The sequence below is a fragment of the Sceloporus undulatus genome, chromosome 5, assembly GCF_019175285.1.
Source record: "Sceloporus undulatus isolate JIND9_A2432 ecotype Alabama chromosome 5, SceUnd_v1.1, whole genome shotgun sequence".
Classification (NCBI taxonomy): Eukaryota; Metazoa; Chordata; class Lepidosauria; order Squamata; family Phrynosomatidae; genus Sceloporus; species Sceloporus undulatus.
The window spans coordinates 30,721,389-30,747,577 of record NC_056526.1 but is presented as its reverse complement, the minus strand read 5'-3'; the positions used below and the strand labels follow the sequence as shown (position 1 = coordinate 30,747,577).

General features: G+C 42.5%; 2 protein-coding genes across 2 annotated transcripts in view; both read left to right on the top strand.

The window, feature by feature from the left end:
• LARGE1 (LARGE xylosyl- and glucuronyltransferase 1) overlaps window positions 1-19,219 on the top strand; it is a 305,482-nt gene extending 286,263 nt beyond the window's left edge. Inside the window, exons 13-15 of the mRNA XM_042466639.1 lie at window positions 1,321-1,467; window positions 9,492-9,687; window positions 17,526-19,219. Coding sequence (XP_042322573.1) covers window positions 1,321-1,467; window positions 9,492-9,687; window positions 17,526-17,723 — 541 coding nt within the window. The 3' untranslated portion in view covers window positions 17,724-19,219. The remainder of the gene's footprint in view (window positions 1-1,320; window positions 1,468-9,491; window positions 9,688-17,525) is intronic.
• Window positions 1-26,189, top strand: part of SYN3 (synapsin III) — a 1,385,441-nt gene that overhangs the window by 1,006,830 nt on the left and 352,422 nt on the right. The gene's annotated exons all lie outside the window — the stretch shown is intronic.

Below are 26,189 nucleotides of genomic sequence, written 5' to 3'. Positions count from 1 at the left end.
TAATTGATCTATCCATTTTGAGGAATAAGCAAATGTTGCAGAGAAACAGGACCAAAAGCTGGAGAAAGCTGAGCTCAGCTCAATACTTGTTTAGCAGTGGGCAAACATCTCTCAACGCATGAAGTCATGCATAAAGTAACAGTTCAGTAAATTCAAATTTTATAAATGTACAAAATAAAGTTTGACTGGAATCCCCCTTCACTAGTGAAGAAAACTAGACAAAGGAACACTTGCAGAAATAGCTCAGGAACTGATAGGAGGGAGAAATGTTGAAGAAAGGTGCATGGTTATTTCTGATATTTTCTGATATAGCTTCTGTACACCTCAGCAGCTGACTAACGTATACTTTAAAATAATTGAATGGCAAAATTAATAGCTTTGTCCTCCCAACATTCACTCTTAGAATAATGCTTTGCCAGTATACCATAAAGATAGTTGTTTGTCTTCCCCATGGGTGGTAATGTGGAATTTCCTCTTTGGCCATAATAGGAGAATATGGGGAACTGGAAGTTTAGGTCATTAGTGCTTCTTGTTTCGTCAGTACAGTGGGCCCTTGTTACATGTAGGGGATCTGTCCTGGAACAAACACACACCCAGCGTATGGAAAAAAACATGGGACCTCAAGTCCCATTGATTCTAATGGCTGTGCACTCATGTGCCACAGACACACCATTTTGTCCCCCCCAGGCTTGCTGTCTGCATGAGTTCAAGTCCATGAATAGTAAACCCATGGATGGCGCAGTCAAACTATATATCAAAATGAGAACATGGAATTCAGATAGTGAATAGCTATTTTAAAAGTTCTTCTTTTAGCTAATTAGTAATGGCTGAGATTTTAGTTCCATCTTGTTTTTATTAGACTCTATCAAAACATACACATTTCTTCATTCAAAATGGAAAGAATGTGAAATTTTAAAAAATTCAGATGTAGAAGAAACCAAATCTGACAGAGCCATCTATTTAGACGAAGAACTATGTGCATGAATCCCTTTGCAGTCATACATTTTCTGTTGAATTAGTGTTGCCAGTTTTTTTCCTAAGTTCCTCATCTTTGACAGCTGTGTAACAGGCAAGTACAACATGGACCTCTCAAAGCTTCCAAAAAGCTTCCATTGGACTGATGCAAACTGGGAAGGTTTTCATTTTCGTTTACTTTGAAAAATTTGCCAACTTTATAAAATGTTGTCATATTTGTGATGGAAAATTTGGAAAATTTGAAAAATTTAAAATGTAGAGAAAGGAAGACTCAGATTTTGGCATGCCTGGTGTAGTCCATGTCATCAGTGTTTGTGATCTACATCTTTCATTTTTCTCTGCTAGGAAATCTGTTGTCCAGCTGGACTTAGCCAATACAAAAAAGGCTCTCATTGTACCTGCTTTTGAGACCCTCCGGTATCGCCTCTCTTTCCCGAAGTCAAAAGCAGAACTATTGTCTATGTTGGACATGGGGACTCTCTTCACATTCAGGTATTACATATAATCTGTTATTTGGTTGCAAAAGTTTAGCTCACTCTATTCACGAATGGAAAATAAATGAACAGATACATTTGAGATGATGTTAAAACATATAAAGGTCTATCTCACACTTTACTGTTTAACCTCAGCCATCATAGCCATCTTAATTTCTTGAGGTGACTAGGGCTGCATCTACGCTGCAGAAATAATCCATGTTGACATAACTGGGAACTGCAGTTTTGTGGAACATTTAGCCTTCTCTGTCAGAGTGTGCTGGTGCCACAACAAACTACAGTTCCCAGAATTCCATAGCATTGAGCCATGGCAGTTAAAGTGGTGTCAACCTGGATTATTTCTGCAGTGCAGATGCAGCCTAGGTTTATGGTTTCACCTTTCCGTAAGGGAGATTGCAGCAACCATATCTAACAAAAGGTGTTGGAAGCAGTGGCAAAGGGTTGAAAGGCAGAGCCATGTGCTTCATACAGTCCACCCAACACCACTCTAAGCTATGGATTGGCTTCAGGTGCAGCAGTAGGCGTCATCCCACTACTATTGTAGAAACCAGTCCACTTGGCTATTCTGCATTGACTGGACGCAGGACTATGTTGCCTTCATTGCAGGTGCCAAAGTCTTTTGGCAGATTTTCCAGGGAAGGGATTCTTCTGGAATTGTTTCTTAAAATAACCTTACATTTCTCTTGGATCCTGAACATTATCATAAAAATTGTGTCCTTTCTCAGTTTAATGATTGCAGAGGGATGCATAACTCCACTGTGCCTAGGCCCTCCATCCCAACTGCCACTGATGTAGCCTTGGAGGGTAAGAAGAACAGGCATATCTGTTGGGCTTCATCCCTTCCCCCATTGCCATCCCATTTTCCTTATGTGTCACGTCTTATTTAGATTGTAAACCTGAAATCAGGGAACTGTCAGTTTGCAAGCCACTGTGGGAGCTATTCTGGCTGAAAATGTGGTATAAATTTTGTTGTGTGCCTTCAAGTTGGACTTATGGAGACTCTAAGGCAATTCTCTCATAGAGTTTTTGTGGCAAAATTTATTCAGAGTGTGTTTGCCCTGGCCTTTCCCTGAGGCTGAGGGAGTGTGACTTAGCCAAGGTCACCCACTGAGTTTCCATGGCTGATTGGGGTTCAGTACCTAGTCTCCAGAGGCATAGTCCAGCACTCAAACCACTCCACCATGCTGGCTCTCTGGGGTATTAATACCTCAGGTGGTCAATTGCCATTCAGCAATTGATTCAGTGGGTTTATTTATTTAGACCCAATGAATCACTTTCTGAATCATAAGCTGACCTTTAGGTAAGTGCCATTGAATCCCTGGGTTACTCTAGTTAGGACTAATTAATTGAATTGAATTAAATTTAGCCCATAGAAGTTGAGTGAACAGAACAATGCTTTAAATTCTTTATAGTAAATGAACAATTACTGTCCCCCAAGGTACTGTTCTTTTGAGTTCCAGTCTATCACCAAAGGCCTCCAGGAAAAGATTTCTAATCACACTACTTATTGTCTTACCTGATGTAAGGGTGTTTGTTATCACCAACAGTCTGGTGAATCATCAATATTAATAATGTAGATATAACTGTCAATACTTTTTTTCATCTAATTTCCCTCTGATTTCACTGTGTAAAATCCCCAGAACCAGCCTTGTATGCTGTATATATACTGTACTGATATACTGGACAGCACTTCATTCATTTTATTAAACAGATTGGAGTCTATGTGGGATCATGCTAGAAATGGGAAGAATATTTAAAGACACAAGTTAAGAGAGGTTGGGGGTGGGGGGGAGACATAGAGGAAGGACCTCTTGAGGGTCCAGAAACCCTGATAAGGAGAATCCTCTTCAAGCTCCAGAATAGTCTGCATGTCACAGGGGCATCCCAAAAAGTGCCTCCATTGATATGCATTGACTACAATGGGCAAGCCTATTTGCTCAGCTGCCCTTCCATCCCCTCTTGCCACACATCCACTACATGGTCATTTAGGTGGAGGGAGAGTAGGTGATGAAGAAGCCTTCTCATTTGGTTGCCCATCCTCTTCCCTCCAGCAGACATGTAGCCATGTGGAGATGGGAGAGAGAGAGAGCTGAGCAAGGAGGATCACATGTTTCTGATTGTGATGGCAGGCAATAGTCTAGCCTCTTTGCTTAGCTGGTGCCTCCACCACCCCACTAGCCATTACATGTGGCCATATGAGTGGAAGAAACATGGGAAAAAGAACCCAGCTGAGGCCTGTATGGTACCAGCTACCCAGTGATATACAAACGTCTTGCTCAGCTCCCACACACTTCCTCCAGCCAGCCATGCAGGAACATTGCCTCTCATTGACTATATTAGGCAGCAAATAGGCAAATCTTATTTGGTTGCCCCACTCCATCACTCCTGTCTATGCGGCCACCACATCATGCTGTGGTAGCTGGCAACAGGCATCCTCTTCACTTGGGTGCACATCCTTGTCCCCCAGCTACCCATGTGGCCTTGCAGATGAGAGGGAGTGGGGTCATTGAGCAAGGAGGATCACCTGCCACCAGCTATCATAACTAGTGACAAGAATGACTCCTCACTTGGCTGCTTCCTCCTCCCCACTTCTGCCAGCCCCTGCATGATAGAGAAGCAGGAAAGAGGTGTCTCATGGGAGGAAAACTTTCTTCCCTCTGCAAGACATCTTCAAAAAGTGCACAGATTTTGAAGATGTTCCTGCACCAGGAAGAAATTACTCATTCTCCCCTGTGAAAATGAATTAATGCAAACAATTATGCTGTAATATAATTCTTCATCATTAGGGTGTCACAGGACTCTTTGTTATTATTGGTTTATTCTTTATGGCACCTGCCCAGTCTGTCATACAAGAGTTGGGCCATTCATATCTCATTATGAATAGAAAAGGACTTCCTATATAATTGTAACTTACAGCACCCATAGGAGAAAGTGTTTACTAAAGGAGGGTTCACATGGACAGATGAGCTTTGTCAAGGCGGAGTAAGATTGCAGTGTGAAAGGCTGAAAGACTTCTGCCACTGACAGCAAGGGCACCTAGAACTCCCTTTGACTTCTCCCTTTTGTCCACCACAGAGAAAGTAGCAGCAAAAGAGCATACCAATAACAGGGGCTGGTTTTGCATCATTTCTTCTGACTTTTTGAAAGGTAAAGCTGCCTTATACAAGGTCAGATTATTGGTTCATTTAATTGTTTGGCCTGCTGGCATTTGTCCTCCAGAGTTACAGGTAGAACCCTTCCTGTCACTTGCTCCTTCATGCTCTTTTAAAAAACAAACTGCAGATTCTAGAGATGCAACCTGGGGCCTTCTCGGTGGAAATCAAGTGCCATGCAACTGAGTTAAACAAGTGAAGTGTTATCCAGCTTATTGAAATTAGTTCTTCAATGAAGTGTTTATTCTGTTTTCCTTTCTGGTCTATCGAAGACCACTTAAGCCCTTTCCTGATCTTCTGAGTATGTTCAAATATTTTACTAGCCTTCTGTTATTTATTCTGATTTGTTGTTTATTGCATCTTCAGTGTACTGTGTTTGTGTGTGTGCATGCGCGCACGCCTTCAAGTCACCTGGTGACTTACTGCAATCCCATGAATTTTCATAGGGTTTTCTTAGGCAAGAAATACTCAAAGGTGGTTTTGCCAATTCCATCCCCTGTAATACAGTCGGCCCTTCTTATACACTGATTTTTATACATGGATTCAAGCATCCACGGTTTGAAAATGTTAAAAAAAAGTATGATTTTCCATTTTTTTTATAAGGGACACCATTTTGCTATGTCATTATATATAATGGGACTTGAGCATCCACAAATTTTGTTATGCACAGGGGATCTTGGAACTAAACACCAGCATATAACAAGGGTCCACTGTATAGCCCACAGCACCTGGTATTCCAAGTACTAACCAGGCCTTACTCTGCTTAGCTTCCAAGATCAGACAGAATCAGGTGCTTTTAGGGTATTTAAGCTTTATTTGCATACATTTTTTTTTCTGAAAACATTTTACCTTAGGACCAATTGGTTAGACTTTACATGAGAGTGCCAACTAAGCAGTGATACTTGTAAAAAGTTGCAACATGGGCAGGAATGGCAGTGTCACCACATGTCCTCATCTACATGTTTCACAGCTTGGAAATCTAACTCCCCCCCCCCCCAAAAAAAGCCCTACCCAGAATACTTGAATAATGTATGCATATATCCAAACCACTGCTCATTTGTGATCTTTAACCTAGTATCATGAATCGCCAGGTTAGAAACAGAATTTCAAAAAGGGCATTAATAAGACACACCAAAATTTATAGTACTGTTTATTAAAGAAAATACAGCTGAAGCATCTAAATTAGAACAGCAGGAAAGACTGTGAGCCACAAATATTGCTGGTGTTTACTAAATTATGCAAGAATTTATAAAGGCTCTTCAATTAGGAAACTAACTGCTTCTTTCCCAGTTTAAACAAAATCTACTGGGAAATAAAATCTCACTTTGGCCTCACTTTTATGATCTATCATCAATCAAATTTTCCACTTACATGGCGTTTATCTTCCTGCTAGGTGACTGTTTCTCCCACCCACACTTCACTTCCCCCCCCCAACTGACTGCAGAGAGCAAAGGTGGGCTTCTGGGTGTTTAACACAGTTACAGAGTCTTTACACATCTTTCTTGGGCCATCTGTTTCCTCCAAGCTCTCTGCAGCCCCCTACCCCACCCCAAGAAAACAACAATCCCCATTTCTATTTTCAGCGTGGTTTCATAAGTTGTTAGTAACCACTGAAACTACATTGATGGAGGAATAGCTGCTTCGACAGTGATTGCTGATCCTGCCTGCAGCATCCCAACCCCTCTCACAGAGTGCTAGATTGCAATCTTTCCCTCAGTGAAATTGCTTTTGCCACCTATTTCCCCAAATTGTGACCTTTCTTGCCTTTGGGCAGCTTAGGAATAGAAAGCAGTTCTTCATGTAAATTCCTTTTTTTAAAAAAAAACAAAAACCTCCCAGCAAATTTTGTAGTTGTCTACGTATACCAGGCACAATAATGCATGACTTCATGCTGGATTTTGTATCAAGGGTTTTATATTAAAGGTCTCCTGGTTAATTCCCAGACTACAGAAGAAGTTAAGATAGGCATGGTACAGAGCACCAAAAAGAGGTGCCAGTGCCGCACTCATTACATAAGAGATGTGCAGCAACATGCAAACGCCAAGCGTCGCTTATATAACAATGGTGGTGCCCGTGTACAAAGGGCACTGCCATTGTTATGCCGCCTGTACATTCTAGGGTTAGGGACCATCTGGTTGCCGTGCGGTCCCTAACCCTAGAATCGGTGCCGGTACGCCACTTGTTGGCAGTGTGTACCACACCATAGTTTTTGCATCCAAAGAAAAGGTTCAGAGGCAGTTCTCAAGGAGACACGAACACAGAAAGGAGAGGAGTTGTAGGTGTGAACAATTTTTAGTGCTGGATATTAGGTCTGTAGGAAAATTTCATGGGGGTTGAATTCTTATTTGAGGGCACTGCCTCCCCCTCCCCCCAGCTACACCACTGAATTGAGATGGTTTCAAGTATTATACATCAAGTAGTCATTGGTTCTGATGCCCTCATACCACAATATACTTTAGGCAGCTTCTGTAGTCACACAACATGGATGAGGCTTACAATTCCAATAAAAGGAGGTAAAATGGGTTTCCCCTTTCACTTACATTTACTTTTCCATCACACATCCAAAAAAATCGCCATAGAAGAGATAAGTGCAATGTTCTCTGTTATATAAATTCAGGTCTTTGGCAAAAAAACTTAGATGGCCTGAAAGCTATACAAAAAGATTTACTTTTTTGTAATTAACTGTTGACTTCTCTTCAGTTCCTGGCAAAACAGGGTCATAGAATAAATTTACTGCCGCAACATGCCCTGGATTAATGGATAGAATGTGACCCCAAAAACAGAATAAGCACAGAAATTGAACAAGTTCTTCCACTCCTAATGCATAGTCTTCCAACTATGGACAGTAACCAAAAAAGAGAAAAAGCGTAAATCCTAAAAGCATATGTATTTAGATTTACATTTGTTACTATGTTACCATTCAGCTGTCCTGCAGCGACACAAAGACTAACACATTTATTACAGTACAAGCTATCATTGACTTCATCAGATACCCAAAGTGGTACCTAGAATTTCAGGTATATGTGCTAAACATATAGTTGATCTAGGATTATAGAAAGCAAGGCCAGGGGGAAATGAAAAGCAAATAGCATTTTTTAAAAGTTAGAGTTTCAGTATTGCTAAGACACAGGCAGCTAATTCATAATTGCACAAACCTTCTGAGACAGGTCAGTGTAATTTCCATTTTATAATTAAAGAATCACAATTGAGAGAAGAGTGTCACTTCACACATCACATGAAAAGCCATCTACCTCTTCTTGTGTTTTTAAATATTAGTACAAAGTGTGATAACTTGATACAACAAAATAACAAGCCCTTTTACATATGCTCCAAATATATGTGGAGATGACACACAGTTTCCTTCTAGTTGGAAGAGACCACAAGGGCCATCCAGCCCAACCCCCTGCCATGCAATCAAAGCATCCCTGACAGATGGCCATCAAGCCTCTGTTTAAAGACCTCCAGGGGAGTGTGTTCCACTGTTGAACAGCCCTTACTGTCAGGAAGTTCCTCCTAATGTTGAGGTGGAATCTCTTTTCCTGGAGCTTGCATCCATTGTTCCAGGTCCTGTTCTCTGGAGCAGCAGAAAACAAGCTTGCTCCCTCCTCAATATGACTTAATTGCTTAATTGCTGACCACTTCTGTGGAACTTGCAAAATATTGCAGGGATTTCACCATTACAGATCCCCATTTCAAGATTAACCTTTCTAGCAAGTTTGCAGATAAAGTAAGATTTTACCCAAATACAACACCAAATCTATTTCACTGCTTTGATTCTTATGATAATCATTTGGACACACTGTAATACATATTGCTTATGATATAATTGTTTCTTGTTGTAATCGATAGACGTGTAGCAGGAGCCCATGTCAATGATTTCTGGAAAGACAAAAGGAGTGTAAATGCAGGAGAAAATTATTGATCATTGTCTTAATGGGGTGAGCTCAAGCTGTGCTTGGATAGGCCTTGCTATGACATGAATAAGATCAACAAAATCTAAAAGGGTGCTTTCCTGTAAATTGAATTGAATGTCTTAGATGGAATTGTTTAGATGCCACCTGGCAACAAAATGATGGTTGTGATGGCACTGAAAGCATTTGTATAGCTTTTATTTAATGCATTTATTGATCTGAACTACTACTGCAATAACAAAGAGGCATCTCCTTAGAATTCTACATGCCTTGAAAACAAGCTTCAGAATTAAAAATAATAAGCCATTATTATCATTAGAAGCAGCATCTAAACTCATTTTCAGGACTTTTTGCTTCATGCCAACATTTCATATCTGCATTCATAGAATCACAGAGTTGGAAGAGACCACAAGGGCCATCCAGGCCAACTCCCTGCCATGAGGGAATACACCGTCAAAACACTCCTGACATCCAGCCTCTATTTAAAAACCTCCAAAGCAGGAGGTTCCACTACACTCACAGGCAGCATATTGCAATATTGACCTTTCTCTAAAGCTTAGGAATGAAACAACATTGCCCAGGTATGCTACACAATTAATGTTTTTTTCTAGTCAGACATGGTTTGTCTTTCCCGTGGTGAGGACCAGCAGTCTCGTGTCTTGAATGTTTTTGGTAGTCCCAACTACAGTAGACCCACTGAATCAATGGGCTTTATATAAATGTTGACTCATTATTCAACAACTGAGTCAGTTAGTCTACTCTGGTTTGAATTACTAATAGGATTCAGGCTTGTATTTACATATCATTCCTCAGTCACATCATATGAGCCCCAAAGGTCCATGTAAATTATGTTACTAACATCCTTGTTTTCAGATATTCCACAAGTGTTCAATATGTCAAGGAGTTTTTAAGATTTGCCTCTGTTTTGATGATTCTTCCAATTTGTATGTCTGTTCAAGGTATCATGTCTGGACAAAAGGGCATGCACCAACAAACTTTGCCAAATGGCGAACAGCTACCACACCATATCGTGTTGAGTGGGAAGCAGATTTTGAGCCATATGTCGTGGTAAGGCGGGATTGCCCAGAGTATGACCGAAGGTTTGTTGGATTTGGCTGGAACAAAGTTGCTCACATAATGGAATTGGATGCACAGGTGAGAATGGTTTCAGTTATGATAATCTGTCCACCTAACACAAAGCTGGGGATCATATTGCATGTACAGCATGAGCCACACCAGGGGCTGGTGGTGGGGAGATCCCAGGCTTTCTCCAGAGCCCCAGCAAAAGATTCCAGATAACCCATTTCAACTGGGGCAGATTTTTTGTCTTGGTCCCCAAGTGGTGAATCACCAATTTTACAAGTCTCTACAACTAGTGGGATGTGTTTAAAACCCACGCTAAAGCAATTCCACAGCTCAGAAAAAAAAAAACTGAGCATCTGAAAACCCACATGGAAATGACTTCCACTTGTAATTTTTATCCAGTATGTACCCAAAAAAGGTGCTACAGGGACACTCACTGCAGGGACAAAAACTGGTCTCTGTACCTATTGCAGCTACCTCCTACAGACCTAATGCTATGCTAGAAATATAATATTAGATGCAAGTGCTCATTGTGTCATTGTTGGTCAATAGAAAGTTTTAAAAAGCACATTCAAAACAAAAGAGTTCCACACATCACATAAACTGTTATAGCTAAAATGTTACTAATCATTACTGGTGACAGGGGACACACTACAATCTCTACTGATTACTCTCCTGTGTGAGGCTAGTCCTGTTGCAGCTGTACTCATAGATGTTGCACAAAGATACAGCCAAGACTTTTCTCATTTCAGTTCCATTCAGATTACACATCAAATGGGTACTGAATTGCTCCATTCTTTTTGGATTATTTGAGAAAATCTTGTTGCCTTCATCAGCTGGTTTTGTATGTGTGGGTAATACTATTTTAGTATGTCCTAGACGGTGGAGAGAGGGAGATAGATATGGCACGCACAGCATCAAACTATGTTCCTATAGTTGTCTGCTCATCACATTTGCAGGTAACGCAAAACTGGGAGGTGTAAGTAATAGCTCAGAAAATAGGCTCAAGATTCAAGGTGACCTTAACAGATTAAAGAACAAGGGCAAAATTAATAAAATTGATTTCAACAGGAACAAATGTTAAGACACCTGGCTTGACAGTGATACATGTGTAAAGAGTCTAGGTCTTAGTAGGCTACAAATTTAACATGAAAGAACAGCATGATTCAGTGGCATCAACACTTGAGTGTCCATAGCAAAGAAAGCAATAATGCTAGTCTATTCTGCTTTAGTCAGGCCTCACCTGGAATACTGTATCCACTTCTGGGCACCAGCATTTAAGGAGGCTGCTGACTCACTCACTCACTCACTCACATCCCTCCTTTCCCCCGACATGGGACCCAAGGTGGGCTAGACAAGCTGGAACTTATTCAAGGTTGGTAAAAGGTCTGGAAACTATCCCATGTGAGGAGCAGCTTAGGAAGATGAGTAGCCTGGAGAAGAGAAGGCTAAAAGATGACATGATAGCCATCTTTAAATATCTTAAGGAATGTCATGTAGAAGATGGAACGAGCTTATTTTCTGCTGCTTCAGTGACTAGAACAAAAAGCAGTGGGTTTTTTTCCCCTAAAATGAGGTGTTTTCCCTAAAAAATAGGAAAGACTTCCTGATGGATAAGAACTATTCAGCACTAAACTAGACCAGTGCTGCTCAGAGTAGTGGTATGTGAACAGGTGACAGTCACCAAGACACATGATTTTGTTCCTGGAGAATTTCCAGGAAAACTATAAACAGAGGTAGCCAATGGGCATAAATAAGGTACCAGCTCCTTACCTTATTCCACCTTGGGAGGTGGAATTGCCAGTCCCCGCTTTATATAAGTTGAAACGCATTGAATAACACTACGTCGGTGGTAAACTCTTCTTCACTCAAGGTTTTAAACTAGAGGTTAGACTCACCATGAAATAATTTTAAAAGAATAAAATGCCTATATAGAACTATGCAGCATCTTGAGGTTTAGAGGAGAGAGGCTGGGAAGCCCCATGAAGGTGTGTAAGTGTGCAGACAAACAGCAAAGCTTTTAAAAAGTGGAAAGTGGGCATCACCTGACACAAAAGGTCAGGTGATCCCAACCAAATGATCATAGGTGTTCTAACCCTTGCAACAAACATGCAAAAAGAACTAATTCAGTATATTAGTAATACTTTATAGGAGGAAAAAAAGCAGATCACAAATTATTCTGAAATATAAAAAGGCCTTCAGGAGGAAACAAACTTTGTGGGGCACAAAAGTTATTTTTAAAAAGCATTACAATGATATAAAAGGGAAGTGTAGTTTCAGCCCAAATTTGTGAGATAATATGAAAAAAAAATTAAGTGCCCTAGTGACCTTGGAAATGAACATAAAAAGAAATAAGAACACTTTTGAAAACCTCTCATTTACACAGAATGAGAACTAAAAAGCTATATCCATAATAGCAAGTAAATGACATGAATTAACAACAGAATACAGGGTTTTGAAGCAGAATGTACTGAATCTGTTTTAACCACAGAAGTCTTTTTCTGTGGGCTGCATGGTTGATATGTGTTCAGTGCATTCAACTTAAAAAGCTGTATTTTACTGATGATAATTTATTAGATTTGATTATGCTCTTTCTGAAATTTGGCTCTTGGCCTTAGCTGTGATTATCCAGAGGTTTTTGTGGGTTGTTCCAAGCCCTAAAGAAAAAAAATGCAAATGTCTTTAGCAGCTGCATCCTGAATCCAACTAAACTAAGCCTACTTTGCTAGTCTGTTTTTGAACTACCAAGGTTCCTGAAGGAATCCCATTGAGGAATTTCCAATGCTGAAATTTTAAAAAATTGTGAGTTCAGGAGTTCAGGAGAGGTGACCTGCTTCCCCAGCAACACTACATGATGACAACTGTTTTCTTTTGCTGATGCTTTCCTTGGAAATAAGGTATTGCAGGCAACCTGACCCCCATAAACATCAGGCCAAGTTTTATGATTGATTTTATTCCCCATCTCACTTCCTATTCTTCAGCAGTTTCCAACCTCTGCCAGTCTGGGCAATTGTTTGCTATCTGAGGGCCATTTTGATCTTCCCTGTAAATATGTCACCTTCCACAGTCCTTCAGCCCATAAGCTCTTGCACTTTGCTAACTGGCCTATTACCAAACTCAGGAACTCTCTATTACCTACATATAATTGTTATTAGATTTCACCACCTGGACTTAGTAATTTGGAATTATGCTTTGGCCATTCACTCATTAAGAGCTTATTTATACAGTTTTACTGCAGTTATGAAAGGACGTTTGTTCCTGGGCAGTACTTCTTTAACAGGAACTTTACGACTAAATAACATGGAAAGAATAGAAATAGGTTAGTACACCAGAAGAAGCAAGTATATGCACATGTGCAGTTTGGAGCTGGGCAGGCCTGTAGCAAATAGGAAGGAGCCCATTTCTGTGTGTGCCTAAGAAACAAAATCTCATTGGCTTACCTGCTGCATACTCCAGCCTCTGCTTGCTTTGTGACTTGGCTAGGTGAAAAGTGGCTACAACATGTCCCCCATTTAGCTGCTGACTTTCTAGAGGGAGCTACTGGCAAAACCACTGCTAAAACAAAACAGCTTCATTTATATATTGCTTCATACTGAATTAACATTGTCTAAGCCAGTGATGGCAAACCTTTTTGGTTCACTCTGCCGGGGGTGGAGCTTCCACCCTCCGTGGGCGGGGCCGCGTGCCGGAGGGGGAGCTTCCACCCTCCGGGAGCGGGGCCGTGTGCCGGAGGGGGGAGCTTCCTCCCTCCGGGGGTGGAGCTGCATGCCGGGGGAGGAGCTTCTACCCTCCTGGGGCAGGGCTTTCCCTGCGCCCTTTCCCGACCTCCAACTGTCTGAGAGACAGCTAGTAGTGGGGGGGGGATTGGGAGAGGGGGTGACAGGCGTGTGCCTGCTCCTCTTGCCCTTCCTTGGCCCCCAACTGTCTCTCAGAGACAGCTGGGGTCCAGTAAGGGTCCGTGAGGGGTAGGAGCAACAGGCGTGCGGCCCCTGCTCCTTTCTGAAGGGCTTCGCCAGACCTGAGGTGTCCTCCGAAGGACACCTCAGGTCTAATGAAGCCCTGTGGGGAGGAGGAGGTGTATGCCCACCCTCTCCTCCTTGGCCCCTGCTCCTTTCTGAAGGGCTTCACCAGACCTGAGGTGTCCTCCCAAGGACACCTCAGGTCTAATGAAGCCCTGTGAGGAAGAGGAGGCGTATGGCCATCCTCTCCTCCTTGGCCCCTTCCTTCGGCCGAAAGGGGCCCGTTCAGCTGAAGGTAAGGGCTTGGGCACCCATCCCAGGCCCTTCCCTTCAGCCCCTTTCTTCGACTAAAGGGGCTCCAAGGGGCCCATTTGGCTGAAAGGAAGGGAGGCCGAAGGAAGGGGCTTGGGCACCCATCCCAAGCCCTTCTCTTCGGCCCCATCCTTCAGCCGAAGGGGCTCCAAGGGGCCCGTTCGGCCGAAGGGAAGGGCTTGGTCACGCCGCCTCCTGAGCTTCTCCACGGCCTTTGCAGCCCCAGATCTCTCTCTCCAGAGGGAGGTCTGGGACTGCAATGGTCGTGATGGAGCCCAGGACCCGGCATGCTGCCGTCCTGGGCTCTTTTGCGGCCTTTGCAGCCCCAGATCTCTCTCTCCGGAGGTAGGTCTGGGGCTGCAAGGGTTGCGACAGAACCCAGGAGTGGCACGCCGCTGTCCTGGGCTCTTTCATGGCCTTTGCAGCCCCAGATCTCTCTCTCTGGAGGGAGGTCTGGGGCTGCAAGGGCCGCAACGGAACCCAGGACCCGGCACATCACCACTGCTTCTCCTCAGGGGCCTTTCCCTGCCGCCAGCTGTCTTTCTGGAGACAGTTGGAGGCTGGGAAAGTTCTCTGGGGAAGAGCAACTGGCACGCGCCGGTCGCTCCGCCTCCCCCCCCTCCAACCCTTTCCCAGCCTCCATTTGTCTCCAATAGGCAACTGAAGGCTGGGGAAAGACTGAAAGAAGGAGCCAGACGCGCGCGCCTCTGGCTCCTTCTCTCCAGCGCCATTTTCTGCCTTCCCACTGTCTCCGAGAGACAGCGGGAGGTCCGATAATGGCAGGGAGAAGGAGGAACGGGCACACATGTGCCTGTTTCTCCTTCCCCCGGTCCCTGTGCCCAGCAAAACGGCCTGGAGTGCCACTTCCCACACGCATGGCATAGGTTCGCCATCACGGGTCTAAGCCGTTTACAACTGTAAGCTAATTGCCCTCAAGAATCTGGGTACTCATTATAGCGACCTCCTCGGGAGGATGCAAGCCTGAGCCAAGCTTGTGCCCTTTCCCTGGTATTGAACTCACAACCTTATGGTTTTGAGTGAGTGGCTGCATTACAGACATTTAACCACTGCACCACCAGGGCTCTTGTGCTAAAATGTGGCTGAGAAGCTCATAGTGGCAACAGCAGGGAGTTGGGAGAGTTTAAAGCTTATCAAGATAGAAGGAAGGGTTATCTCCTAATCTAGGACGAGACAACCAGTCAAGTAATGAAACCTGTGTTGGCTTAAGGAAGCAGCAGCAGCACAGAGCCCAGTAATTTCTCCCCACATACACACATACACACACACACACAATTGGACTTGCCTAGCTAGTTGTGGTTTTGTGTAGAATGGGAATGGAGAAGCAGGTGCCAGAATTCTTCTTTTAAAAGGAAATGGTGCTCCATGCACGACTCACAGAGGCCGCAGTGTTTGTCTGCTGCGGCCTCCATCCAGGGAGACTGTCCCTTTCTCCCAATCTATACAGCTCCTAACTGACAGGCAGTAGTATGATTTAAATATTTGTATAATATGATCACCCCTGGGTGTTCCAGTAATCAGTCTGGCTACCATGTTTTGAACTAACTGAAGTTTCCAAACTTGGTGCAGAGGCAGTCCAATGTAGAGTGGTTGACACACCTCCAACCTCAGGTTAGAACCCTTAACAGTAAGCACCCCCATCTCAGCTGGGTTCAATTGCAGTGTGTTTTTGCTAAATCTATTCCATTACCTCCTCCAGGCATTTATTCAGAGGAAATACTGTCCTTAGCTGGTGCTAATTTTTTTTCCTTACTATTGTTATTTTAAGTATTTTTAATCCCATCTTTTCTCTAGCCCTGGGTCTCAGGATACATATGGGTTCATTGTTTGTCATTTTAATAATGTGCAGATCACATGCTGCAAATAACTATGAACTTTATCGCACAGGAGCTCCACAGAACAGGATGAGAAAGGAACAGAAGGGGCCAGGAATGAGTGGGAGACTCATTTTACTGCACACAGAAGTCCATCACCTGTTCCTTTCCCTTCCGTTCCCAATCCAGAACGGTTCTCAAAAATCACCTCCTCTGGGACAGACTGGGGACGGAAGGGAAGAGAAAAGAACAAGTGAGGGACTTCCTGTGTGCAGTAAAATGTGTCCCCCACTCATTCCGTTCCCTTACCAGCTCCTTTTGGACCATTCTGGACCACCATGGAGCCCTGGTGGCATGGAGCCCTGGTGGCGCAGTGGTTAAATGCCTGTACTGCAGCCATTCACTCAAAACCACAAGGTTGCGAGTTCAAGACCAGCAAAAGGGCCCAAGCTCGACTCAGGCTTGCATCCTTCCGAGGTCGCTAAAATGAGTACCCAGACTGTTGGGGGCAAATTAGCTTACTTGCTAATTAGCTTACTTGCTGTTCACCGCTATGATCTTTGGAATTGCGGTATATAAATAAAACAAATTATTATTATTATTATTATTATTATTATTATTATTATTATTATTCTCGTCCCATGCCAGGAACCCTGTATGGTAAGGTCCTATGTATGTTTAAGCTGGGGTGAAAATCATATGGCTCTCCAGATGTTGTTAAACTACTACTAAAAGTCCGGCATTCCTTACCATCGGATGTGTTGATTAGGACTGCTAGGAGTTCAAGACCAACAATATCATCATGATTCTCATCCATAGTTTAAACCTAGACCTAATAATCTAGTGTGATAGCTAAATGATCATTGATCTTTTAAAGTGAGGGGGGTGCATATAATGCTTTTTTATAAGCCATCTTACTTTTGTGGTCACAGCAATAGAACTAATGGGAACAGATAGAACATGGATTATGTTTTCCATGGATTATGTATTTTCCTGGAACTCTATGATAAATGAGGAATATTTTTTCCCAGAATTTTGTAATGCTTTGCCTGTACTCTGCATTTGTCTATTTGTGGCCTCTTTCAATAAGAACCTGGTAGATTTGATGTAAATGCAGCTTTCGAGTGCTTTCAGATGCCTGCCCTTTCACTAAAGCTCTGCAATAAATGCAAAGTGATTAACATGGGGTGTCATTTCTCTGTAGAGTAGAACTACTCGAGAGCTGTTTAGGTGGCCCTGGGTTGCAAAGATGTAATTCTTTGAAACAGTAGCCCAGAGTGAGCTGAGCAGCACTTCAGCTGTCATTCTTTAGTAATGACAAAATCCCCAGATTTAATGCCCCGTGTATTTGGATATAACTCAGAAATGTTCTGCTTCAAAGTGCCATATCAGAAACAAAGAATGTGGTTGGAATTCTCACATACTGTTCTTCTATTTGCCTTACAAAACAGCATATACATTTGGTGCAGATATAACACTGTCTGTCTACAAACTATAATTGGCAAATGGAGAACCAGTTTGGAGAAATGCACATATCCTCCTCATCCCTCCTCTCTTCACTGGCATGTATTTTCCCTTGATCAGTCTTAAGTATCATTTTGTATATCAAAGCAAATATTGCAAACTAGGCTTCCTCTTAGCCAGTACTGAATACCAAGGGGGTGAAGACCAAAAGAGACATGTTCAGGAGAGATACTGGCCATGTTGCTCATTTGACTTGATTGTCTCCAACAGAGAGGTGGGGTAAAAATAAAGCATTTATTTATTTATTTATTTATTTATTTATTTATGTTTCTGTTTTTCTCAGGAATATGAATTCACGGTGCTGCCCAATGCCTATATGATCCACATGCCACATGCTCCCAGCTTTGACATCACCAAATTCCGCTCCAACAAGCAATATCGTATTTGTCTCAAGACCCTGAAGGAAGAATTCCAGCAGGACATGTCACGCCGTTATGGTTTTGCAGCACTAAAATATCTCACGGCAGAGAACAACAGCTAGCACCACCGGGAACTGTTACAGAAGACAGACTGAAAAGGAGGAGCCATTTTAAGTGTGCGGCCCCAGTCTTTAGCCTGGAACTGAGAGACATCTTTGTTTTCTTCTTTTTTAAAAAGACAACAGCATTGAGCAGTTCTAACAATAGACATTTGGAACAGGCTGTCTCCAGATTCTGCTCACAAGCCACCACTCATCTGCCACCCTCAGGCCTTTGGCTTTATTGTCCACAAAGTGTGAATAAATGGGAGGAGGGAAGGAAGAACAGTACCCATATCATTGGCAGCACATAGGGTGGCAGGAACAATGGGGATGGATTATTCATTCTTAAAAACTGCACAGCAAAAACAGATCTTCTTTGGAATATAGGCTTTCATGTTGCTATTTAATATTTCAACATTTTTTAAACAAGATATGAAAAAGAAGATCTTCAGGTTACTGTCCTGTGAATTTGGAAATGGGGTCTACTTCTCCCAAAAAAAAAAGGGGGGGGGATATTTGCACCTGTAAGACAACTGTTGTCTATTCACATAAGAACACAATAGAGCAGGATGAACCAGATTTCCACCATCAGATGGAGAGTTATTTCTAACATACAGGATTTGTGGTATATTATATCCTCAAATATACACAGCTTTACTGTGTAGGCTTGCTCATTTCTCTAATGTTGTAAAGATGGAATGTATCCTAGATCCCCTCTGTTACCACCTGATCTGACCATGTCCCTTTGGTTTTTTTTAATCCAAATTGCACCCCCTTTTGCACATTATTTTCATATCCAGCTCTAGCCATTCACCTAAGAAGATCTGTACCTTTACTGTCTCATGAAGGTACCTGGCATCTTAAGTCCTATTCCCACTTGAGAGGGATTGGTTCAGGATCCCTACTAAAACAAGAGGCCAAATCTGAGTACCATTCTTTTTTTAAAGGGGGTGGAGCCCATGTAAAAGCATTGGCTGAGAGGTCATTTTATGGGGCAAATTCAACCTGTTGGTTCTTCCACTGAACACCTGCCCACAAAAGCCCTTATGGCTGTTTGTGGGTGAAAGCAGGAGAAAGAAGTATGACCATTTATCCTCAGAAGCCACAAGATACTGCAGACATTTGAGAAATTACTTCAGTAAAGGAGTTTATTATAATAAAAGGAACAAAGTAAAAAGAATTAGCTCCCCATTTGAGTTGGGGCAGGGGGAGAAAAGGATGTTTGAGGGAATCTTGATAGTTCTTGTTTCAACCAGGCTGATTTAATTTACAAGAACTGTTACATGTAGGAATGTATGGCAAGTATAGCTGAGGAACGTGAATAAGCAACAGAGACATGCAACCAGATACTGGACATTTTATTTTCTTTATTTCTTCTGTATTAATGTTGTGTTTACATGGATGGAGGAGATGAGGTTTAATGCACTACCCTTGTTTGGGACTACTTGTATTTGGTTGCAATGTTACAGAGAGAGAAGAATTTGAATAAATGAGAAATGTGTCTCTCTTCCTTCCCCTATCAATGCTAACATTCTTGCCATGAACCCCATCCCATAGATGACCCTTTGTTCTTTAGCTGACCCATATTTCCTTACTGCTTCATTGGGGCTCTTTTGAGTACTAAGCTTCCTGGGTTGAGATGGTTTTCGAGGAGTTACACATCAGAATTTGATCAGTGATTAACACATTCAAGAAATCAAAACTGCAGCATGAAGACAAGAATATGGGAGGAATTGTCTGGGAGACAGTCCAGACGTCTTACAGAAAATGAATATACAGATGTGTTGGGTTGTTTTCTTTCATTCTGCTCTAATGTGTAGCAAGACTTGTACATCTCCCTTGCATTGTGAAATCTTTGAAGCCCACAAGCCATCTAGACCTCTTGAATCTGCTAGTCAGAAACATGCATTCCCCCACCACACACCCATTAAATTGCTGGTGCGTGAATTTGATCAAAACATATCACAGGATAATTCTGGGATTTATGTAAGTATGCTGTCATTCAGAACATAGCTTCATATTACAATCTACAAGAAAAAGCAATGAAAACTAAAGAGACACTGCATATGATTGGAACAGCAAAGACCATATTCATCTATTTGTAATTGCCTTATTCCATTTATAGACTATGCCTTACTCCATAAATAACCCAGGAAACATAAATCTGTCAGCCTGCTCTAGGGCTAGTTTACTAGGGCTCTGCAACAGCTTCAGATGAATCCCAAATCAGGCTGGTCCAGGTCAGATTGGCCCAGGCTAAAGCATCTGGTTTGATCATGCTGCATTCTACCAATTCTTTAATCAGTTATTTGATACACACACAAAAATGTGCCCAAGAATAATAAAAGCTTGTCAGCGCAACTACTGGGGTCCAGCAACCACTGTCAGCAACTCAAACGAGTCCTGGGGTTAAATCAGACCCTCGTAGCAGACCTGGCAATTTCCAGAAGCTGAAGCGTGGTTCCAAAGTCCAATTGGAATGACAGCAACTGGATGTCTTCCAGGAACTGCAGCAATGCAGGAACCTCCGGGGACACACAGCAAACCAATACTGTAGCTTCTTCTGATAAACCACCAGAGAAACAAAAGTCCCCAAAGTGCTCTTTATTAACAGTGCTATTATACAAAACCAGATCTCTAAAACTCCAAAACATACCAATCCAACTCCTACTTCAAACCCACAAGCTATCCCTTGCAACCCCTGGGTTTATATAGTCTCCAGACCATGTGGTCTCCCAAACCCAGTGAGTCCAGGTGTGTAACCATGTCATGTGTCTCCTGTGCAATCCAGAGACATGTTTCATCATCCATGGCTATGTGCACTTGGACACTGGAGTGTCCTTGAGCCAATGAGCTTCAGCTGTCCTGATCAGCCTTGCCACTCTGCTGATGCTCATGGCCAAACACACACACATCAAGCATTTCCCTGTGTGCTGTGTTTTAACCCTTCTAATGCCTGACAAAGCTTCCATGGTTCCAATTGATATCATGCTGTACAGACAACCATATTCATGGAGGCAATGATCAAAATCTGTGCAAACAGTTCCTACATAATAACTAAAAGCATTGCTGTTAGCAAGCATAAATTCATTCATCAAAGTACAGTAATTCATGACCTGTTTGGTGGGATGCATTCTTTATTGCAAGGAGGTGCCTGTGTTGGTCTATTACAGCAAAAACAGAGTACTAAGACATCTTAAAGATTTAATGTATTCTGTAAAAGCATAAGCTTTTGTTGATGTGGACTACAGCTCATTTTTTCCTTTGTCTGATTATTATACACTTATGCAGGTAAGTGTTTGTAAGCACCAGTGAATCACTCTAATGTAGCTGTCAAATGGATGGATTAAATCATATTAAATATCAAATAGTTTTTATGTAGCTCAAGGCAAGAATCATGCATCTGTCCACATGCTGGGCATGCTGGCTATGGCTTAAAAGGAGTAACAGCCCAAGAGTTTCTGGGAGGGCTTCAAAATTCCCACTTCTTTAGGTGATTTTTGTGCAGTGATATCAAGGAAATGCAATTTAAAGTAACAGTGGTAATTTAGTAAACAATCATTAGATAGTAATACCTGTATTCTTGCATTGGCAAACCTATCAATACATACAGACCAAGATACTATATTGCCCAGGGTAGTATAAGAGTTCCACAAGAAGAACTCTGCAATGATTTCCCATGAACCATCTCCACTGTTGAACAGCCCTTATTGTCAGGAAGTTCTTCCTAAAATTTAGGTGGAATCTATTGCTCTGGGTCCTGGTCTCTGGAGCAGCAGAAAACAAGCTTGCTCTATCCTCAATATGACATCTCTTCAGATATTTAAACATGGCTATCATGTCACCCCTTAAGCTTCCCTTCTTCAGGCTAAACCTATCCCACTCTATAAGCCACTCCACATAGGGTATGTTTTCCAGATCTTTCAACATTTTGGTCACCCTTCTCTGGATACTAATTAAATCATAACTACAATCAGTTAATTTAAAATGCAGAAGCCAGCTAGTAACATGAAAATGCTGTAAACAGATATTAAATAAATAAATATGCAATTTGTTTACCACATAAGAAATGCAACACTATACAGCATGTGCATGTCTTCCAGTGAATCCCATAGAAAATGGAATTATTTTCAGCACTCATGTTTTCTTCTGAAGTTGCTTTCTTAACTTTGTCTACCATTTGGTTGGCCAGTCTGACAGCTTCATTAGATTTCGTTCCAGTGGCACTAACCTCTGTTCATCTGAATAGCTCCGTATCACTTCAACCAGATGCTGGCACATGCATGGTTATTCACTGCTTTGCCTGATAATTAATAGATGCATTCAGCAGCACTGGACCCCAGCACACATGCTCCAGGCCAAGTTGAAAATTGACTCTGCGAATGCTTAGCTAGTGTTTAATAAACCATGACAGTAATTCACTCCTCCACCCTTCAAATAATTAGTTTCCTTTCCATATACATCCCTGCAAGGAAGCTAGTCAAATCCTTTTTGAATTCCACTACACGGCATTTCTGTAGTTCATTCTTACTACAGATGGAATTTGCTAACCTTCATAAAAAGAAAAGACAAGATTTTTTAGTTGTGGCTTATTATGAGGCAGGGACGGCTTCCCACACTTCCCCAAAAGACCTATTCGCTCATCACAGAGATACGGTATTGCTCTGTTGACAGCTACAGATGAGCTGAGAAAAGGTTACTCTGTTTTGTCAGTATGCCTTGCCACATACGTGTGTGTGTGTGTGTGTTTCTGTGATTTAAAAATTCTTTTGCTGGCATAATGATTTGGTGATGATGATTTTGTACTTCAGACTCTGGATAAAAGTGGGCACATGAGCTTCAGAACTGTGTTTACATCTCTATACTCAAACACCATATGAAATAACTTTAAGACAACTAGAACTCATTGATGTTGGTGTTGTGTGCCTTCAAGTTGTTTCTGACTTATGGTGACCCTAAGGAGAACCTATCATGGGATTTTCTTGGCAAGATTTGTTCAGAAGAGGTTTGCCATTGAGGATGAGAGCATTTGGCTTGCCAAAGGTCACCTAGTGGGTTTCATGCCTGGGTAGGTAATCAAACCCTGGTCTGAGCTGTAGTACAGCACCCAAACTACTATGCCACACTGACTCTCTACAACAACTATTAGAATGCTACAACCCAATAATTAACACTGGTTTTTGAAAAACAACTTCCCACCTCAGACATCTTAAAAATCATGATATGAAACTGTGGCCTTACTTACCAACTCAAAGCCATGTAAAGAGATCCAGAGGATAGGTAGGGACTGAGGTAGCAATATGTGGGTGGAAAGCTAATGTTTGAGTTTCTATAAAATCCAAGAGTACCAAACATCTAAATGGCTGAACATCCAAATGGCAACTCCTTTAACGTACCCACCACAGATATGACAATTTTACTACTCATAGCCAGTATGACAGGTAGGAAACTACCAGTTTAGGGCAGAGTTCATTGGGGACTGCTTTATCAGAAGGCTCTTTACACCATGCGCCAGTCTTCAGAAAGAAGCTGATATAAGAGAGTGACCTCATGGCTGAAGTAAGATCCAAGATCAAGACACCCTGATATATAAATGACTATCTCATCAGTTCATCTTAACTAGGAGGTTTCATGTCTGAAAGTCTGAATAATATAGAAACTCAGAAACAACAAGCTTACAAGTTATAATTGAAATTTTGAATCTAAAGGGTTATCCACACATTTACTCAAAGGCAATGATAATATTCCAGTCTACAAAGAAAGATGTGTGGGTTTAAGCAGCCTGTCAGCTACTGTCAGCCAATTCACATCTGGATAGACAGTCCTTTCATATTACAGCGTTTGTCCAAAATATGTACTACAGAAAAACTAACAAAAGGCAAATGAAATATCAGGGGACTGAAGCATCTTTCTTACCATTTGAATATTTTAGTTTACAAAAGTAATACCCACACTGGCCATCAAGGCTGGTATTCAACATATGAAAGCAGAGAAGCCCATTTATTTCATTCTTAATATACTTCTAATTGCATTTGTAACTATGGCCGGTTACAAACCGGCATTTGGGACGTCCGGAGAACATCCCATTTTAAAAAAGGGGCATCTCTTCTAGCGCCCTGGGCCTAATACGGACTCCGTCGTACAGATGGCGCCGGCCCTTCTACATGGCGGCGCCATCTTTGCATATCGGACGCTGAGCTCCGTACGCGTCTGTCCTTTGTGACGTAGCGAGTGCCCCTGGGCCCCGCTACATCGCAAACGCGACTCTAAAAGAAGCTCCATTTTGGAGCTTCTTTTTCGGTCTGCACGGGAGCCGTGCCATGTGGAGGCTCCGGCTCCCCCGCGGACTAACCGGCGGCGCAGACCGCCGCAAAGCGGCAGTTTGGATCCCGCCATAGTAACAAAAGGAATTTGCTGTCCATCCTGTGTAATGTAGATTTGATTTCACCTTCATCTGGTGATTATACAGTATCTTTAAAATAAATTTGAGAATTTTGGGGGGGGGGTACTAGCTCTGTCAGCAACACATTAGCAGTTATACACACATGCAGTACCAAAGTGGATTGTGCGGCCCTCCAAATGTTGGTGTGCCTTGCAGTTTCCATCAAACCCTAACCCAGAATGGCTAGTTTAGTACCTCATAGCTGACGGGAGGTTAAATACACAGTAATGTAAAACCATAGTGAACCTTGAGGAAAATTTATGGAGGCAAACAATGGAGGATGGCCCCTGCAGATAGCTGGTATGGAAAGGGGGGGCACATAGGATTTTTTTCCCCTATATTTTCCCCTTATTGGGAACTAAGAGCCTCCTACAGTCCTGCTCATGCTCAACACCGTGACCCTACCCCCCATAGCGCCATTGGCATGCACCCAATTACACAGCGCGTGCCATGTGATGCCACTTCTGGGCATATCACACCATGCTGCCGTGGATATTGTCCCTTTAGAGGGTGCAAGAAGGAGCTACATTTTGCCACTCTTTTTTTGCATGCAGTTTCACCAGCCCTGATCCGGAGCCAAAAAGGGTGGGTGGTGTCTCACCAGCCCTTCGGGCTAATCTGTATAGCCCTCTAGAACATCTGGGAGGTTTGAAATACTTTAAACCAATTATTCAATTGAGGAAGGGTCATACATGTTAGCATTAGTCATCATATATCAGCTATTTGAAGGAACAGCTAAGATAACCAACGTAAAGAACTTTTAGGTGCATGTGTCTGCAAGTACATTCTCCTCCCCCCCTAGCATCCCCTGTTAGAGGCAGCGATGTAATTCTTCACTAATATTTTTTGCCACAAAAGAGCAACAATTATTTTTGATAATTTTCTTCCCTACATAAAAAAAAGTCTTTAAAAAGACCCACAGTTTTCAAAGCCCTATTCGTAATTTAGGGTTTCTTCTGAACAAAAATTCAAGATCTTTCACTGGCTGCCTATTCGCTTCCGGGGCCCATATAAGGCATTGGTATACCTATAAAGCCTAAATGGCTTTGGGTCCAGGTTACCTGAAGGACCCGCCTCTCCCCGTATATTCCGTCCCACACCCTCAGAACATCCGGGCAGCTTTACTGAAGGTGCCGGGGGCTAGGCTTACTTCCGTCACAAGGCGGACATTTCCATCGCCGCCCCGGCCCCTTTGGAATATGCTTGCCCCGCGAGCCTCCCGCTCTCGATACCTCCCCTGGCCCAATTAAAAAGGATTTGAAACCTTTTTTTTTCCAGCTAGCATTCCCCCCATAAATCTTGTGGGCCTCCCTCCTCTCCGTGGCCCATGAGGACGGCTATTGGGTTTTTTGCTGGGTTTATTTATTATATATTGCATCGTGTGTTTTTAAAGTACTGTATTGTCAATAATCATAATAGCGTTTATTTATATGCCGCCCAATCACTGGGATCCAGGTGGCTTACACAGAGGGATACTAGATGGTTCCCTGCCCTCGGGCTTACAATCTAAAAGAACAAACACAAAGAGAAGAAGGGAATGGTGGAGGGGGGGAGGGGATCGGTCCCGCTTCTTTCTCCCTCTGCTGGCCTGGACCATAACGTAAGGTGGGATTTTTGTGGATGGCAGCCAGGAGACACTACTTGTTAAATATTCCCACTAAGTAGTCAGGTTGTAGAAAATCAGCCTATATATTCTCTGCACCAAAAGTACTGTTTCCTGTGCATAAGATGCTGTTTACTGCCAAAAAAAAAAAAAACATTGTAATTTTGCACAAAAATAATGCCCAAAACTGCAAAGATTACAGTCAGTGCAAGAGTCTTCCTTATCAGGGTTTCCCCAACATTCCAATAACTGTTTTTCAACCAATTTTTGAACTCGCCCCCCCATCCTAGTTTGCGGCTGCTCCTGGACGTTTGATGAGTTTATAAGAGTATAGTTTGGCTTGGCACAAGGGGCTACTTCTAGGTGCTATGGTGCACAGGAGCTTTCCCACAAGGTAAACTGTCTGAAGTCTTCTAGGTGTCTGGTGGTGTGTGAAACTACA